The sequence below is a fragment of the Salvia splendens genome, chromosome 19 (genome assembly GCF_004379255.2).
Source record: "Salvia splendens isolate huo1 chromosome 19, SspV2, whole genome shotgun sequence".
NCBI lineage: Eukaryota > Viridiplantae > Streptophyta > Magnoliopsida > Lamiales > Lamiaceae > Salvia > Salvia splendens.
In genome coordinates, this window is record NC_056050.1 from 6,261,367 (window position 1) to 6,280,789 (window position 19,423).

The 19,423-nt window shown below is 38.9% G+C and overlaps 1 protein-coding gene and 1 pseudogene across 1 annotated transcript; one reads left to right on the forward strand and one right to left on the reverse strand.

The window, feature by feature from the left end:
• The first annotated feature begins 3,571 nt into the window (after positions 1-3,571).
• LOC121779757 lies at positions 3,572-7,481 on the forward strand (annotated as a pseudogene).
• A 3,104-nt stretch (positions 7,482-10,585) lies between these two features.
• LOC121778523 lies at positions 10,586-17,770 on the reverse strand. Its single transcript, XM_042175892.1, has 7 exons — positions 17,574-17,770; positions 13,639-15,681; positions 13,503-13,557; positions 13,010-13,158; positions 12,278-12,364; positions 11,113-11,241; positions 10,586-10,982 (listed from the first exon to the last, which is right to left on the reverse strand). The coding sequence occupies exons 1-7, from the start codon at positions 17,640-17,642 to the stop codon at positions 10,899-10,901; spliced, it is 2,616 nt and encodes an 871-aa protein (XP_042031826.1). The 5' UTR covers positions 17,643-17,770; the 3' UTR covers positions 10,586-10,898.
• Between the last annotated feature and the right edge of the window lie 1,653 nt (positions 17,771-19,423).

A 19,423-nucleotide genomic window follows, 5' to 3' on the forward strand; every position in this document is an offset into this window, starting at 1 on the left:
ATTTGAGATACATACAATACTGAGTAATTTTTTTTATTTTGTGTAATGGTAAAATAAAATTATATAAATATTTTTAATTCTATGCATATGGTACTAACATGTTAATTATGATTTAGTTTATCATTATATTTTTATTTTTGATTTTTTTTCATGTATAGATACAAAATGAAAAAAATAGTTTAAGTTAGAGTATTGCAATTTTTGATACACATATACGTTCCATATTATATATATGTGAATTAAAAGTTTATATTGTAATTTGAAAACTTTTTAAAAATTTTAAATGGTTATTCCATTTAATTATAAGAACTAGATACCTTATATAGCTTAATTTCTATATTTCTACTACTCATATTTGTCAACTTCTAATTAGTGAAACACACCACGTCATCATGCCACGTGGTGTGCCTAGACAACTGAATATTCTCTATTAGTAATGTACTCCCTCCGTTCCATAGTAGTGGAGATATTTCTTTTCTGCACGGAGATTAAGAAAATGATGTGTAAAGTATTAAATGAAAAGATAATAAAGTAAGAGTGAGAATAAAGTAAAAGAAATGGAAAAGTAAGTGAGAAGAAATGTGTTGACTTTTACTAAAGATGGAAATGACTCTACTACTATGGAACGTACCAAAATGACAAAATGATTCAACTACTATAAAACGGAGGGAGTATTCAATTATACTATGAAATTATTGACACATTGTAATCACTTCACAATTATACTTTCTTCGACTGTGAAATAATAATAAAAAAATTTAATATTAGGAAATATCTGTGATTTAAAGTTCTATTGAAAAGAGTAAATGCCAAAACTGGTCCTGAACAAATGTCATTTTATGATTTTGGACTTTTGGTCTTATACTTTATCTTTTGAATTTTTGCATTCTGAACATTTCAACTCGGATCACAATTGGTCCTACACTAACAATTTCGTAAATTTTTAAACGGTTTTAACACGCTTTTGACCGATTTTTAAACGGCTTTAACCCGAATTGGACTGTTAAAACCATCAAAATCGGGTTAAAATCGTTTAAAAATTGACGGAATTGTTAGTGTATGACTAATTGTGATCCGAGTTGAAATATTCAGGATGTAAAAATTCAAAAGATAATGTATAGGACCAAACTCATAAAATGTGTATATGTCCAGGATCACTTTTGGCCTTTATTTTTAAATATTCATTAAGTCTGATAAAGTTAGATTTTAGCGTCATATATTAATAAAATGGAAACCCTTATCATTTTCTCCAACTCATCACACTAAGATGGAACTTTAGTAGCAACTCCTCATTAAGTTATCATTTTTTTATATGTTGTGTGTTTTTTAATGAAGTGTGTTTGTTTTAATTGAATTGAGTTGGAAATAAAAATAAAAATGAAATTGAATAAATAGTAATTTAAGCAACGGTTAAGAAACGGATAAGGAACGGAGGGTTGCAGGTTCCGTTCCTTAGTTAAGGAATGGAGTAAAAAAGTAGTGGGGCCCGCAAATAGTAGTTTAAGGAACGGTTAAGGAATGACATAGCAACAGCATTGTGGATGGCCTAAGAGCACCCGCAACGCTGTGCCGTTGCGGTGCCTATGCCGTTCCGGAGGAACGGTTCCGCGGCGGCACGCGTTGCAGCCGCCGTGTCGTCGCCATTCCGTGCCTATGCCGTGCTGGGTGTCGTTGCCGCGGCACGCGGCACGACACGTTCCGCCACGCGCCGAGGCGACGTGGCGGGCTGTCAGCGCACGCGTGATGCCCACTCGCTACCCCGCGAGTGGGTTTCGTCACTGTGACGCAATAATTCATTTTTTTTTTAAATTCGAATTTAATAAAAAAAAAATTTTTGCAACGGTATTGTGACCGTTTTTTTTATCCGTTTTGTATTTTTTTAATTTATTTACTATATAAATACTCCTATTTCATATTCATTTCACTCACAAACACACATCTATTCTTCTCAAATCCTCTCTATTTCCACCCCAATTTTCATCTCAAATCAACTCTGTTTTTCTTCTCTCAAATTTAATCAAACTAATGGATCATTTTGAACAAATGCGTCAAATATTGGAACAATCATTTGAAGAAGATCGACGACGGGAGGCGGAAGAAGCCGCACCGCCCCAACGACGCTCCCGTACGTACATCCATCGTAACCGGGAGGAAGCCGCCTCAAGGTTAGTACGCGACTACTTCTGCGATAACCCGGTTTGGGGAGATATGTACTTCCGTCGCTGTTTCCGCATGGGGAAACCGTTATTTCTCCACATCGCGAATACTTTGGCAGCCCGGGAAGAGTTCTTCCAGGAAGGGTTCGAAGCGGTCGGCCGTCCCAGCCACACAACGCTGCTGAAATGTACTGCAGCAATCCGCCAGCTTGCGACTGGACAAACGGCCGACATGTTCGACGAATACCTCCACATCGGAGACTGGGCGAATGTGCTTGCTCAAATTCTGCAAAGGCGTCCGGGCAGCCTTCACCGACGAATTTCTCCGGCAGCCAAGCACGACCGATTGTCAGTTCCTGCTTGACCTTCACGAAACAGTGCACGGATTCCCCGGGATGCTCGGCAGCGTCGATTGCATGCACTGACAATGGAAGAATTGCCCGGTGGCGTGGAAGGGGTCATACACGAGCGGCCACAAAGGCACCCACCCAACCGTTATACTCGAGGCCGTTGCCGGCTACCGCCTTTGGATCTGGCACGCGTACTTCGGGGTCCCCGGGTCGAACAACGACGTAAACGTGCTCTACCAGTCCGACCTCTTGACCGAAGTTTTGGATGGTAAAGCGCCAGCCATCAACTTCGTCGCCAACAACTGGCTTTATAAAATGGGATACTATCTCGCCGATGACATCTACCCGAAGTGGCCTACCTTCGTGAAGACGTGCAATGGGTCTGCAAACCCAAAGCAGGCTCTTTTTGCCCAGAAGCAGGAGGCTGCTCACAAGGATGTGGAGAGGGCTTTCGGGGTTCTCCAAGCGCGCTTCAACATCATCAAAGCCACGGCTCGTACGTGGTTCATGGAGAACATGGTCGACATCATGTATACGTGCATAATCTTGCACAACATGATTGTCCAAGACGAAGGACCCGAGGCGGGAAATTGGTTCGACCTCGAATCCCCCGGAAGCTCAACCGCAAGTAGTCCGCCTCGAAGTGGAGCGCATCCGTCTATACAAGAACGATTATCTATTCGTGCAAGGACGCGCGACTCTAGCGCCCACACACAACTCCAACAGGATCTAATTGAGCATATTTGGGCAAACTTTGGCGGATGAAATTATTAAAATTGTGTACTTTTGTTATTTTAGGATTTTAAGTGTGCGCTTTTTATTTTTTTAAGTTTAAGTTGTAACTTTGTTTTAATGTTGTGTGTTTTTTAATAAAGTGTGTTTGTTTTTTATTAAAGTGTGTTTTTTAATTGAATTGAGTTGGAAATAAAAAAAATGAAATTAAATGAATAGTAATTTAAGAAACGGTTAAGGAACGGAGGGTTGTAGGTTCCGTTCCTTAGTTAAGGAATGTAGTAAAAAAGTACAGTGGGACCCGTAAATAGTAGTCTAAGGAACGGTTTAGGAACGGTACAAGAACAGCGTCGTGGATGGCCTAAAAACCGAAAATGGAAGCTCTTTCGCAGCTGAGCGTAGCACCCTACCCTCGCCGCCTCCTCTCACCTCCGTCCAACCGTAAACCCCACTTCAAACTCAGTGCCGCCGTCAGCGGCGGCCCCACCACCTCCAGCAGATGGGCCGATCGCCTCTTCGCCGACTTCCAATTCCTCCCTTCCCCCTCTGACAATCCAGACGTCGCATTTTCTTCGCCGCCTCCGCCTCCGCCTCTTCCTTCCCTCTCGGAGCGCCTCGTGTCAATGCCGCTAGATTTCTACTGGGTGCTCGGAGCGGAGCCGCATTTCCTTGGAGACGGCGTTCGCCGAGCCTACGACGCTAGGGTTTCGAAGCCGCCGCAGTATGGTTACAGCGACGACGCTTTGATTAGCCGGCGCCAGATTCTTCAAGCGGCGTGTGAGACCCTTGCCAACTCCAGTTCTCGCAGGGAGTACAATCAGGGGCTCGCTCATGATGAATTTGATACCATTGTCACTCAAGTGCCCTGGGATAAGGTTTTCTCTCTAGCAAATGTTACTTTCTAAGCTCAATTGTGAATGTATTTTGGTTGCAATTGTGATGAATTGGAATTTCTGCTGCCTAATTTCGACTTTGCTTATGAAGATTGCGAAATTGGAAGTAATGTAGTCTGAGGGCATATTTCTGTATTTTTATTTTATACTATATGGTGTATATATTATTGAAAATATTGGAAATTATTGATGTATACTTTTTTGGGAATGTGAAAATAATATCGATACACATTGTGATATAATCTCACAAAATAAGACACTATATAATATGTTTTTCGAGAAATCAGCAAGTTGAGGATAGTGTCAATACTGCTATTAGGACGTAATAATTGGTTTTTGTGCGTTGATTTTTTCGGTTTTGAGAGTGAGATTTTTACAACGGGCATTGTAGGTTCCGGGAGTCATTCAAGCAAGACATTGGAGAGAGCTTGTTGAAAGAGAGGTTACCCAAGTCATTCAAGCAAGACATTTTGCTGTCAATGGCGCTTGCTTATGTTGACTTATCTAGGGATGCCATGGCATTGACACCTCTTGATTTTATTAGAGGCTGTGAAGTGCTTGAGATGGCACTCAAGCTATTGCAGGTAAGATTTTTTTATCATTGTATCCTTTGTATTCTATTTCAACTTGTTTATTCACTTTTATGAAATTGATTTAGATCAGTTTTTTTTATCACCATCTTAACATCCACTTGGCCTGAAATCTTTGCACTGTCATCTTCTATTTTTTGCTTGAATCATTGGATTTCTGATAACTTTTCCCAAATCTTATGTGCGTACATACATGATTGATTTACACATGTCTTTCTTCTTTATGAGTTCCTTGGAACTCTATAAAAATGAATTTAATTATGTAGGAAGAAGGTGCAAGCAACCTTGCCCCCAACTTGCAAGCACAAATTGATGAAACCTTAGAAGAAATCAATCCTAAGTGTGTTATAGAGCTCCTAGCACTTCCACTGGATGATGAGTACCAGTCAAGAAGAAGACAGGGTCTTCAAGGTGTGCGGAATGTTTTGTGGTCTGTTGGTGGTGGGGGAGCAGCTGCTGTGGCTGGAGGATTCACACGTGAAGATTTTATGAACGTGGTTTTTTTGCGTATGACTGCAGCAGAGCAGGTCTTTATTCACTTCATCCAAATTATATGTTCAGGTCCGAAATCTATATTCTTATGTGTTTCTTTTTTAATGTAAGGTTGATCTTTTCGCTGCCGCACCACGTAACATACCCGCAGAAAGTTTTGAAGCATATAATGTGGCCCTTGCTTTAGTTTCCCAAGCCTTCTTAAGCAAAAAGCCCCATCTCATTCAAGATGCTATTCAGCAACTTCAGCAAACCAGGATTACTGCTAGTGGGAACTCCTCAACTGCCTATGGCACCAGAGAAAATCGTGAAATAGACTTTGCACTTGAGAGGGGTCTTTGTTCTCTTCTTGTTGGTGAAGTAGAAGAATGTCGTGCATGGTTGGGATTGGATAATGAAGAGTCACTTTACCGAGATCAGTCGATAATTAACTTTGTTATAGAACACTCTAGTGCCGGCAATGAAGATGATCTCCTCCCTGGCCTCTGCAAACTATTAGAGACATGGTTGATGGAAGTGGTATTTCCTAGATTTTGAGAGACCCAAGATGTTATATTCAAGCTTGGAGATTATTATGACGATCCTACGGTTTTGAGGTATTTAGAGAAACTGGAAGGTCAGGGACGCTCACCCTTGGCTGCTTCTGCAGCTATAGCAAGGATTGGAGCTGAAGCTACAGCTGTGCTTGACAGTGTGAAGGTTAGTGCAATTCAGGCACTGCGGATAGTATTTCCTCTTGGCAGTGGGGAAAAGAATGTCAGACATTATCAGAAGAATGATATCAAGAGTTATGGTATGCCGGTTGTGAGTGGAGAGACTGTAATAGATCTTGATCAAGATGACTCCCACAGGTTTGGAGTTCCGGAGATTACTGGTCGTGATGGACTGCAGCAACAAGAAATTATTACTAACAATATAAAAGATGCAACTATAAAGATCATGTGTGCTGGTGCTGCAGTTTGTCTCACGACTTTAGTGGGGTTGAAATTCATGTCATATCGCACTGGCTCTTCTGATTTACATAAGACCCTAGCACAACTTCTGTGGCTTCCGATGTCATCAACGTGGGTATGTTTCAGTGGATTAATGTAATTATGTTTCTTTTGTAGCAGTTTCTAAAACCCAATTTCCTTCTCCTCAACAAATAAACAAATAAATGAACCAGTAAATGAATAATTGGAAAGAAATCCTCTCGTTGGTTAAAAAGTGCAAAGCTTGGATGTATAATAGTAATATATTCCAATTTTGGTTCTTAGTCTGTTGTTTTCGTGGTATAAATTTTTTGTATTTTTCTCAGGGGCCCCAGTATTTGAAAATTCTGAAGAAATACCTCGAATGGATGCAAGATTAGCAGAAAATCTGGTGCGCAAGTGGCAAGCTGTCAAATCTCTAGCGTTTGGCTCTGATCATTGTCTTGAAAAATTATCAGAGGCGAGTCTGAGAAACTTGTCTATCATGCCTGACTTTGACTTAATTGTTATTTTACCTACAAAGCCCCTGCTACATCTGGTACCTTTTAGCCCTTAGCTTAATTTGATCATGATCCTATAGAAAATCACATTCAGCCATTATATATCCCTTACATGGGATAGAAAAAAATTGTCGCGAAAACTCCTAACTAAGTACTCCGAAAAATACAATAGTTGCTTGCGGTAAGCATCTAGTTATCATCATATATGATGAGTCATTATCTATTACCATTTCATGGGCTAATCACTTGTATGATATGATATTATGGGTAGGACCTATTTATAGAAAGATGCTCATTTTGCATATGTTCCACATTTTTCCTCTAGAATTATTATCTTTGTTAAAGTGCTCTGATTATGAGTTTCCATTTAGCAAAATGCTTCTGCCGGTCGTATTATAGCTGGTAATTTGCGTTGCTAGGTATTGGATGGTCAAATGCTAAACATCTGGACTGACAGAGCTATGGAAATTGCTCAGCATGGCTGGTTCTGGGATTATCAACTTCTGAACCTTAATATTGATAGCGTTACTGTGTCAGTTGATGGCCGTCGTGCTATTGTGGAAGCAACTCTTGAAGAGTCTGCACAGTTAACCGATGATGCTCATCCCGAGCATAATGACTCGTATAGTACAAAATACACAACACGGTACGAAATGTCATTTGCAAAGTCAGGCTGGAAGATTGTTGAGGGAGCTGTTCTCTAATCTTGAATTCATTGTTGATACTAACCTCTCTACATTTTGTACCAACTTTCTCCTGAAGAGTGTTGTTGAATAAAATAGTGTTGTTGATGCTAATTTTTCTTTGAGATTTCCCTCACTCAAAGTCCTAACCCTAATTGCAAAATACATTTTCTCTCCACTGACCGATGCCATTTTCTATTCTGTTTTCTTCTTCAAATGCAGAGCAAACTGCCCTTTTTTATAAGCAAATGAATATAAATTTAAAGGTTGTGTCATGATAGATTTGAACTCTAGACTCTAGGCCTCATTTATTACCACTCTAACATTGTGTGCATTAAATAATACTCCCTCCATCCGCCATTAAATGTCTCATATTTGACCGCCATGGGTTTTAAGAAATTTGTTTGACTTTATGAAATAAAGTGGGTAGAAAAGTTGGTGGAATGTGGGACCTAGTTTTATACATTAGTTTTATATTAAAATGTGAGTGAAATGAGTTAATGGAATGTAGGGTCTACTTATCAAATATGGTAAAAGTCAAATCGAACAAGAGACAGACGAAAAAGGAAAAATGAGACATTTAATGGCGGACGGAGGGAGTAATTCAAACAAAATTTTGCATTTCATTAATTTATTCTAAAGAAAATTAAAAATGTTACAATGAACATCATGGTTGGTTAGGACAGCAGGCATCCTTAGGATGAGGTATAGGAGCTCCATATCCTCCATCACCAAAATACGGCGCCGGATTCCATATAGCATAGTCTTTTTCTTCTTCCTCTTCTACCTTCATTAAAGGCTGAGCCGCCACAGCCTTTGGCCATGGCGGTTGACCCTCCGCCACCACCTTTTGCCGGACATTGGTGGAGGGCGGTGGAGCAGGTGACGAGGATCCTCCTGCAACCGCCGTAAATATCAATAACAACATAATTATCACTGCCATAAATAAGTTGGAAGAATATCCTTATTCTGTATCCATTTCTTTTTCTTGATACCAATTGTCAACTGAATCGAAAAAAAAGGGGAAGTGGTTTCATGCAAGATGTGTGATGGAATCATGATTAGGGCGTGTTGGTATTGTTTATAATATCGAGTATAACAGTTAAAGAAAATGATAGGAGTAATTGATTTGTAGCTCAAGACTTCGATTTTTGGTGGCACTTTTGCGTATTGTGGCCTAGTTTTTTTTTTTTCTTTCTAAATATCCCTCTAGTTGGATTTGTAAATTTGTTTGTAATAAAAATCGAAGATTTCTAGAGTTTGGGTATAAAAGAAATTACGTTGCGATGCAAGAAATAAGTTTACGGGTGAATATAGCTATAGGAAACTTTTATCGGAGAAAATAAAACAAATTTATATACTTTAGGACATTTAAACCATCTTTAAAATTTAAGTGAAGATTATGAATAAAAAAATGCCAATACTTCATTGATCCATCCAAACTAGTTTCATTTTGGTTCGTTAAATAGGTGCTCTGATTCGTTCTTTCTCTCATAAACGAAGAAAAATATGGAAAATGTAGGAATGAAGAAAGTTTAGAATGAAGGACCTCGATGGGGACCTATGAAACCTGATTCCAATGGAAATCGCAATCCAAACAACTTTCACCCTACACAACCCCTCACACGGATTTGCACCCAGCGACGCCATCTTTTGTTGACGAAAATCTGGAAACTTTTGTGGAATTAGGTTTAGATCATGGTGTAAAAGAGGGTAAGTTCCCAAAAACATCAGACTCGCGCTCTTGTCTCGCCCGACCCTATCCTCCATTGTTACTACTAGCGTGGAACTGAACGCTCTTGGTTGATGTTGTTACGTTCTTCGTTTGGTTGATGTTGTTACGTTCTTAGAGAAGATTATATTCTTGATGTACAAGCAAAATTATATGTTGAATTATCTTGGCTTTGTTGCTAACTGGCGTGAGTCTTTGTAGGGAATGAAACTCATACCCATGATCTTGCCGCAACACATCCAAAGAATGTGATAATAGATGCAACATATTCACATCGGCAATAATTAAATTAAACATTTGAAGTGTATCACCCAGCGGAAGCGAGTACTCGTGTCGTGTGAGTCGCTGAACAAACGGAATATGCATGGAAAAACAAACTGGCGTGAATATGGGAAATGAATGTCATCATGTCCAAGTGTGAGATTCAAACAATGTGTCTGATACGACCGAGACGACATTGAGAGGGAAGAAAGGAGAGCGGAAGAGGCGAAAGGGAATGAAGCCGGAGTGAGAACGAAGGAGGATCGTCCCATTCGTCAGTCCACGCCACAATCCAAGAAACCAGCGAAATATGGAGACTTCGTCTCCCGCTGAAGTCTTTAATTTTTATTGTTTTGTTATTTAAATATTGTTGAAACTTTACTTTTTAAATATTTAGAGTCGAGCGTAATTATAAGCTCCATTTCGGGTTTTCTTGTTAGTTCTTTCCCAGAATGATCGAGTCGAATCAAACCTAGGGTCCTTAGATAATATAAATAGGGATTCTGTGCATTGAGGACACAATCAATAAATCAGAATTTTCCTAATTTTCGTTCTTTACTTTCACACAGCTTCATCTTCTCCGCCAAACCCTAGAGGGCGGCGGCTGTCATTCCCAGATACTAGGAAACTCGTACCAGTGTCGAAAACTAAATCCGAAACTAGAATTTCGCACAAAAAATCGAAATCAAAATGAAATGATAATTTGTATTTAGAAATTCTAAGATCAACTTATAGACCTTTGGATTTAAGTCCTAGTCGCCACCCTATTGAAGATTTAGAACAAAAGGCATCCTACTTACCAAACTAAAAGGATCCTAAACACAAATCTAAAATTGGACTCTCCCTTTCACACTATAGCTTATGACTTGTTGTCTCAATCACCAAATCTCCATAACAAGTCTCTCATACATTTGGTTTCAACAACTAGCAAGAGCCCTTAGGGCAGAGTGTGTGAGAGAGAAGTCTAACTACACTGTAAACCCATTGTTTGATTGGCCAGAAAAACAAAAAAAAAATTCTATGGTCGGATTTTCAGGTATACCCCGTTACCCGACCAGGTAATACCTGCATAACTCACTACCCGACCTCGCCCCGTTCGAGTGAAAACTGGGTGTTAGGGTAACCTATCCCAGCCAGTTTCGCCTGTACATCTACAGCTTGTACCGAAAAACTAAGACGAATGCTAAGAACGAATTGTTTATATTTTAAGTTCTGAAAGAATAACTGCTCTTTGAAATTCTCGAGATCATTTCTCGTACACGGTTCTTGTAAGATAAAATAAATATACAAAGAATTTGTTAGAATAACAAAATGCTTCAAGATCCCCTAATATCTCTACAATCAGCACAAAGCATGCACAAGCATCAGGGATAAAATTTCATATCTACTTATCTAGTTCCTGTGAAATTAGTTTTTCTACAGCATATGAACAAACTAAAAATTTGTGGTCACCCAGGTTCAAAAAATGTGGTCTTGAATAATGAGTAGACAGATGCAAGAAAAATCTCGGTACCAAGAAAACAATGGTTTATAATCTGCTAAACCCCTCCTCTCACAGCGCTATCGATGTATTGCTTTATCATTTTATGGCTTGTCTTGAACTCAAAGCTCAATCCCCTTACCTGCAATTTAGAGCATTGATTAATTTGTGATAATTACAAAAGTTCGTCCTAATGAAAAAGAAAATCATGCTGTTCCCTGTATGTCAGATGGAAGAATTAGCCGTAATACCAATTAAAGTGCGATATATACCTCAACGAGACAGCCAGAAATAAGTGCTACGCTCTGTCCAGGGGCTACTTCTTTGCCATTCATGTAAACTGGATTTCTTCCGAGGTTCTTCAAATGGAAGATTCCTTTCATGTCCATCTTCAACATCGCCTGACCAATGCCAATAAAAAAAACATACGTGTAAGTGCTTCAATGGTAATACATTGTGCAGTACATCATTTTGAATCTTGCATCGCAGAAACCTTCTAACAGAAGATTAAGCCATGAAAGTCCAGTAAAAGAAATGAAGAAATTATCCAGGAACTTGCAGCTCAGACCAATGTTCTAACTAATGGTATTGCCGTGTTTTGACAGCACTATATGATGGCAAAAAAATCAAATGGTGGGTTCCAGATGATAATGAAAACCAGGTCAACTCATCCAGTAAAACTGTCAAGACAGTACAGACGCCTAGACTTTTTCGTTCTTTTTCCTCTTTTAATAATCTGAAGTTGGGGCATCGTTAACAGTGTCAGACATATATATTTAACATAGAGAAAGCATGCATAATTAACAAATGTCCTCTGTGAGTTGGAAAATGTACATCTTATGCATTACGAAATCAAGAAAAGCTGGCTCTCATCTCATACAACAACCAAACAAATAGGAAACACTTACCTAAATGGGGACCCTGATAGAGTTAATTTTTAGTTATTTAGGTCCGAAATAAAGTAACAGATCTGGCTTGTTTGTGGGGCTCAAGTTTCTGTAGGTCTTGAAATAGGTATTAGTGAGCCTGCTTAAGATCATTGTCATTTGAGTATTATTCAGGGACAGCTTCTGCTGAAGGGACTCGTTTGAGGAGTTTGGGAATCGGGACAGCGCTCTAGCCGTCAGGCCTCGCAAGAGGAGGGTTTCTCTCTGTTATTTCATAGTTATCTTTTATTTATTTCCATGTTTATCTGGAGTATAGGTTTGTTATTCCATAGTTAACGTTAATTAATTTCCATGTTTATCCCGAGCATAGGAAGTAATTTTCAATTGGAGCAGAGGTCTTTGTTTAGAATAAATATCCTCTTGAGGTGTGATCAGAGTTGGTCGAGAATGTAGTACTAGGAAATACAGATCAATGACACCCAAAATGAAACTTCTTATACTAACAATTATGATTATCTACTCATATAACATAAGTTTAGTGTTAGCATACCTGTCTTCGAGAAATTTTACCACCATTTTTTTCTCTTCCCAAATCAATGTCAACTTTAACACCATCTGTTGCCCTGCCCAGTAACACCTGAAAGCCATGATGTTTCATTTTCTAAGTACAATTCAAACAGGAAATTGTATATAAATTACCTCAAAGTTCATAGTATTTCCATTAGTCACAATATAAATCTTACAGCATTTTTACCTATCTCGGTCAAGCTAGTACTGAAATCATCACAACTAAAAACTTATGCCTACTATATGTACTCAATTAATAGTTTTTTGAGTTTAACTCATCAGTCATAAGTACATTAACAAGTTTGATCACAAGTTAATGAGCCGAGTATCGGAATCAAGAATCAAGATTGACTCATTTAATTAAACAAGCCTCAGCAGACAAACTCAAACAAGCTTTAAGTATCATGCTCTAAGTCTCACAAAAGAACATGGCCCATTGACACACCTAAATGTGACTAGTTGTGTTAATTGAGCCTAAGTATTGAGCCATTTTCCAATTTAAATGATGACCGGACCAAATATTTGATTAGTGGCGAGGTAGTGGATGGAATTCCACCTCCAAGCATTGATATATAGTCAAAGAAGACGAGAGCTTATTGCAAAATTTGTAATCTCTCAAATGGCAGTGTTCTCTACTGGCAATGAAACTGCTCGGAATGGCAGAGGTAAGCAACATTTTGATGCAAAATTAATAGAGTTGGTTAAGAGGTGATACCTCAGTTTTCTTTATGAAATAAGTTGAGAAACGCCCATATAAAACAGCATATGTACCCTGACCAGCAATGGCTCTCTGCCTGGAAGCATCAGCTGCCTGCTCCAGCCTTATGATTGTTCTCTTGGTTTCTTCATGTTGATATCTCTGAACTGCAGGGGTTTCATTGTGCATAATGTGAGAATCATGATAACCTAAAGACTATAGCCAACTAAGGGACAGAGTTGCACTCTATATACTACAAGAGCACGCAGGGTACTATAAAACAATTGCTATTAGCCAAATAGTAAATCAGTGTCAGCTAAGTTCCTTTCTGGTAAGAATATAGACTAAATAGATTCAAAAAAAGGAAGTTAAAACCTTCTACAAGTAACTCTAGCGAACATACACCCTAGAACTCATTTAAGATTAGAAATACGAACATACATACAATCTAAGTTATAGTGTAATTTTATATGTACGAGCATTCATTTACATAAGAGTTTGGAATAAATACCTTCAGGATTGGTGGATAAATCAAATCCATTTGGACTCAAATCCATATCTAGAATCTGCAAGATGTACACAGAGGCCGAAATTAACACAAGTAAAGCACAGAAAACTAAAAAATTGTGAGCCTTCAGATGTTATACCATTGCTTCTACATCAGAAAAATAAGGCACGTCAGATTCATTCTCGGACAAGAGCTCCTCCTTATCTGAGAGTAGGGAATGACTAATTGCCTTTGGGACTGCAGTGTGCTGGAAACTGAAGTCGACATTTGATGATATATTAGTTGGAATTTCAGCTATGCAATCCACTCCACTCCGACCACCAATAGAATTATTTTGAAGGTTTTGATGAACATCCAAACCACTTTCTTGCTTGATTAGGCATGAGCCTAGAGATACACGGCCATTATTCTTTCCCTGTCCCATCTCTGTAGGACCTCCCTTGACTCCAGTGATTAAATTGTTGGCATTCACATTTGCAACACTGACATGATTCGGATTGTCACTTTTCCGAGTTTCTCTAAGTGCTGCATGCTGGACGCTACTAACATGATTCGGATTGTCACTTTTCCGAGTTTCTCTAAGTACTGCATGCTGGACGCTACTTTCAGGCAACTCGAATTTAACTCCATGGTCACTTCGGCCTCTTAAACCATCATCTGACGGATGGAATGATCCCATCCTTCCAGAAGGAACATATGAATCTTTCTGGGGGCTTTTCATAGCAGGTTGTCCTCCATTTGCAATTCGAGTGCTTGAGATATTCTTAACTGATGGAGACCCTAGATAACTAGGGTTATGCAATCCCCAGTGGGCCCCTGAGGAATTAGTTGGAGAAGGAAACCGAAAGGGAAGAAAAACATCATCATTGCTAGGAATATCTGGGTCTTCGGTATTTAATGTGCAACAAATGACTCCATTGCGATATTCAGGACCTACTTTCAGAGTAGAATCAGAGGCTGACACTTGAGCATCTGTAACTTCCAGCTGATTATAGAGGTCCTCGTTATATGCGGCTTCATTATGTGCATCAATTCTATCAACTAATTGTCCATCTGCAACCACTGCAGCCTCACCTAGACCTGAACCAGACAAATCGCACTGGTTGGGAGAATCCAATAATAGTGAACTCAAACCATCAAGATAAGACTTCTCTATAACCTCTTTTCCATCATTATCCATGTAGAGATGCTCTTCGTCATTAGAAAGGTCGAACAACTCCTGAAGGTATTCTTGTGTGTTAGAGGTCATATCTATCAAGCTATCACAAGAGAGTGAAGTTTTCAGTTTAAGGTTTGAGGGGCCACCACCATATCCTAAAGCCTCTGACTCATTTGCAATCTGGGGGATCATAAATTCATCTCTTAGCTGCAGGTCTGCATCTGGAATTTCAATGTTAAGTTCTGCTGCAGTAATGTCCTGGGAAATTTGCCAAATTGGCATGTGAGGTAGAGGAGGTGAACACCCAAAACTAGGAAATGACTGGTCACCAAAATCTGGACACGCACTAGCCTGGTTCACTAAATCCTCAGCTTCAAACAAGTTACAGAGAGGCAAATCACTTGATTGGGCAAATTCAGGGATCTTACTGCAATCACCAGTTATTGAGATATTCTCTTCATATGGATAAGGGAGGTTGCCTGACAAATTTTTTCCATGAAGATTGTCTTGCCCATGATTTTGAATACCACCAAAAGAGGGTGTAAGATCATTTCTACTGGACTCAGCAGCATGCGGCCCAAATTTGGCAAATGGATGAGGCCTAATGCTGTAATCTGGGCCTTGAGCTGCCAGAATATTTGAACCTGGATTGCCAAATTTGCCATCTTTGGACAATAATTCATTTCCTTCTCTAAAGTTAGAATAACCAGGCTCAGAAGCAACATTAATCCACACCATATCCGATGGTTCAACAGAGATTCTTTTACGCATAGCATAATAATGTTTCCGGATACTTTCAGCTTTTCTCTTCCCTGAACTGATATTTTTTACTCCTTCGAACTTATTAGGTCTCAATTGATTTATAACCCCATAGCTTTCAACCTCAATCATGTGGGCTGATGCCTCTACAGAAACAACGGGATCATAGAGAAGAGAAAGCCATCGATCTTTCAGCTCTTGTACAGTATAATGCCGAGTAAATTGCACAGCACCTTTAGCTAGGGATTCCAAAGAAGCACCGGCCTAGTAAAAAAAGTAAACAGGGAGCAGATGGAAATTAAAGGAAAGTACAGATGATTGGGTCATGAAGGACAACCAAACATGATAAATACCATGGAAAGTAACAAATAATCTCCGAAAAAGACACTGAATTCAGCAATCAACGACTTTTGAAAATATTCATTTATTTTTGTATATACTCATTATTTTAGAAAGAATTTACCAGGCATGCAACCAAACGCTGACAATTATTTAAACATATGCTTGTACTACATGAATATAGAAATTAATAAGCATTTAACAGCTGTCTTACTATGCACAAGGAAATGGACATAATAGACTCTAATTCTTTAATATATGTTTCACATTAAGCCATTTATAATAAAGATATGGAGAATTATCACTTTCCGGCTCGATGCCAACAATAAATGCACCACAAATACGGCATTCCTTACTTTCTCTAATCTGGAAGGAGTAATTGTGATACTTAATGCCTAACACAAAAAAAAATAGGTACCCAGACTGAGATAATTGTTTCTTTCAAAGTTAAGAAAAGGGCTTCCAAATGGCAGAACTTGTCTTATATAATCCCCTTTCTTACTTAACATGTAATAACAATGGAAAAGTAGGAACCTCAGCGCGCATTGATAGCAAGCATACGGTAATAAATACATTTGAGTAGAACACCATATATCTCATCTCCATACACCTTTATATTATAATCGAATTCCACATAGTATGAAGAATCAAAGAAGCGTTACCTTTATTAAAGTGCATGATCGAACAAGTATAGAGAATACAGTATAAAGTTAACCATTAAGAATATTCTGAGCAACCAAAGCAGCAGCTTTCAATTCGCCATCCATAAAATAGTTTAGGAAATTACTTTTTGATATTTTATCATTAATTTCACCAGAAAAGTTTATTGTTAGTGGACTCAGTGTAGAGCAGTGAGCAAAACCAGTCAAGGTTTTAGAATAAATTACCAATTTATGATTGCAACTAACTTTTACGTGTGCTCAAAGTTTTCTACCATTCCGACGTAGGTAAGAGTCGAGAAATTAAGCACCAGCTACTCAGAGAACATAAAGAAAGAGGTTGCGCTATTTGTTACATGTGCTCATTTAAACTTATCATCTGGCAGGTGTGATTCATAGCCATCTCACTAGTTAGTCACTATCATTCACGACGAAAGCTCATGCCCACTTGAAAGAATTTTACCCCGATCGTGATACCAGCCTATATTGGACAACTAAATAAATGTAGATTCCTAGAACTAAACATCATACGGAACGAAGCATAACAGTAATTACGAGTCCATTGCAAAAACACTGAAAATTGAAAACGAAAACATTTAGTTGATAAAAGCACATCCTCATCAGGATGACCAAATATCAAAAACCTCTTATCGTAATATACATCCTTACACCAATCATTTCTAACTGAAAATCAACTAAATTCCACACGTTTCTCTTCATTAAGATATCAGTTTTAACCCAATTCTACATAATGCAAGAAATCACCATAAAAATAAATGTATCCAGTCAATTATCATGTAGTCAAATTCACATATAATCACAAGAAACTCATGCCAAGCACACAAACAATGTCCATGCAACAACATCAAATCTAAAATTGTTCAAACCAAAAATTAAAGTTGCCTATAAAGACTTCAAATAGCAATAACACACAAATCTAGATAGCAGAGAAACAAACATTTACTAAAAGGGGAAAACAAAACACAAATTTTCACTCATTCCATCTTAAACAGCTCCAAATCAATACAAGGGTTTTAACCAATTAGACCTAGATACAAAAAAAAAGGAGCAGCAGCAATTGGAGGGAGAGGTTAATACAACAAATTAACGTGCTCAAGGAAAAAAAACAATGAAAATTAGAGGTTGTTGGAGATGTACCTCAACGGAGTTTTTGAGCAAAACGTCGTCTTGAGGATTCCAAGTAGGAGGCGGAGCCATTGCTCCCATTGTTGCACAACTCGTTTTGGTCTGCCCGTTTATTTCTTTGTACAACTCGCCTTCTCTCCCTCTCTCTCTCTCTCTCTCTCTGTATCTCTCTGAAGTGGTGGGACAGTGGAGACAACGGTAGCAGGAGAATAATGAAAGCTTTGCTAATATTTTGTATTCGGAAAATTCACTTTTTTTGTTGAATGATTTATTCTTTTTCAAAATTAAATAGAAATGTAGAACGATAATTTAATTTTAATTTAATGGCTTACTTTTTTTTCAAAATTAAACAAGATCGGAAACGATTTTCTAATGATTAGTTTCCATATTTTTCACCGGGGATTTGTTTTGGTCACTTTGACTATTTGGGGTGGGAGAGTTGCAAGTTTTTTTGAAAAAGTATTCACTTCAAAACACACAAAATTTAAATATATTTGTAAATAATTGCATAAATATTGTTGAATGTATGGTTTTACGTATGAAGCATATAGTTGTATTGTGTTAAAATGCTAGTATGATTTTGAGTGCATCTTGGTTTTGCACACACATTTTGAAAATTTTTAAATAAATACATAAATTCAAATATTACTATATGTTTGGATAAATCTACGTGGCCATATTATGGAACATAAGAGCATCCACAATAGTAAAAGGTCAGCCATAGGCTAGCCACAAACTCCTCCTGCCACATTATCAGGACTAAAACTCCTCCTGCCACATCATCAGGACAAACAACTGGACAAGCAATAGGCTAGCCACAATAAACAAAATTATAAAAACAAATAATTAACAATCACACAAAATACGGAATTAAATTTACGACACAGATACGGGAAAATTAAATAATAATATTTAAATTAAAAAAATACATTAATTAAAAAAAATCTACGACGTGGAGTCCTCCGCGCCCACAACTCTTCAATTAAATCCTTTTGGAGTCGAATATGAGCATCCACTTGGCGCATGTCGGCATGTGGCTTGAGGCGACCGACTTCATAGTGAGGTACCCCCCTTCGTACGTTGGGGCGGCCACGCCGTGGCTTGGGCCGGCTTCATTAGCATCGTCATTGGCCCAACTAGTCAGTTGTACACCTTCATCTTCGACAATCATGTTGTGCAGGATAATACAAGCGTACATTATATCAGCAATGCAGTCGACATGCCACAAACGCGTTGGACCCCTAATTGCCGCCCATCGAGACTGAAGCACACCAAATGCGCGCTCCACGTCCTTGCGCGCCGACTCCTGCCGTTCCGCAAAGTAGGTCTTCCTCTCATCTGATGCGCATCTAATCGTCTTCAGAAAGACGGGCCACCTAGGGTATATTCCATCCGCCAAGTAGTAGCCCATATCATGTTGGTTCCCGTTGGCGATAAAACTGATGGCCGGACCGACGCCCTAGCACTGCTCGTTGAAAAGGGGCAACGAGTTGAGGATGTTGAGGTCGTTGTTCGACCTGGCTACCCCAAAATATGCATGCCAAATCCACAACCGGTAATCAGCTACGGCCTCGAGGATCATCGTGAGATTCTTTCCGTTATAGCCGGTCGTGTAGAACCCTTTCCAGGCAGCAAGGCAGTTCTTCCACTCCCAATGCATACAATCTATGTTGCCCAACATCCAAGGGAACCCATGCTTCTCCCCGTGCATCTGCATCAAATCCTGGCACTCTTCAGGGGTAGGGCTTCGAAGATACTGATCACGGAATATTTCAATGACGCTCTGACAGAAATACTTCAGACAATCCAGGGCAGTCGTCTCACCGATGTGGAGGTACTCGTTCCACATGTCTGCCGCGCCT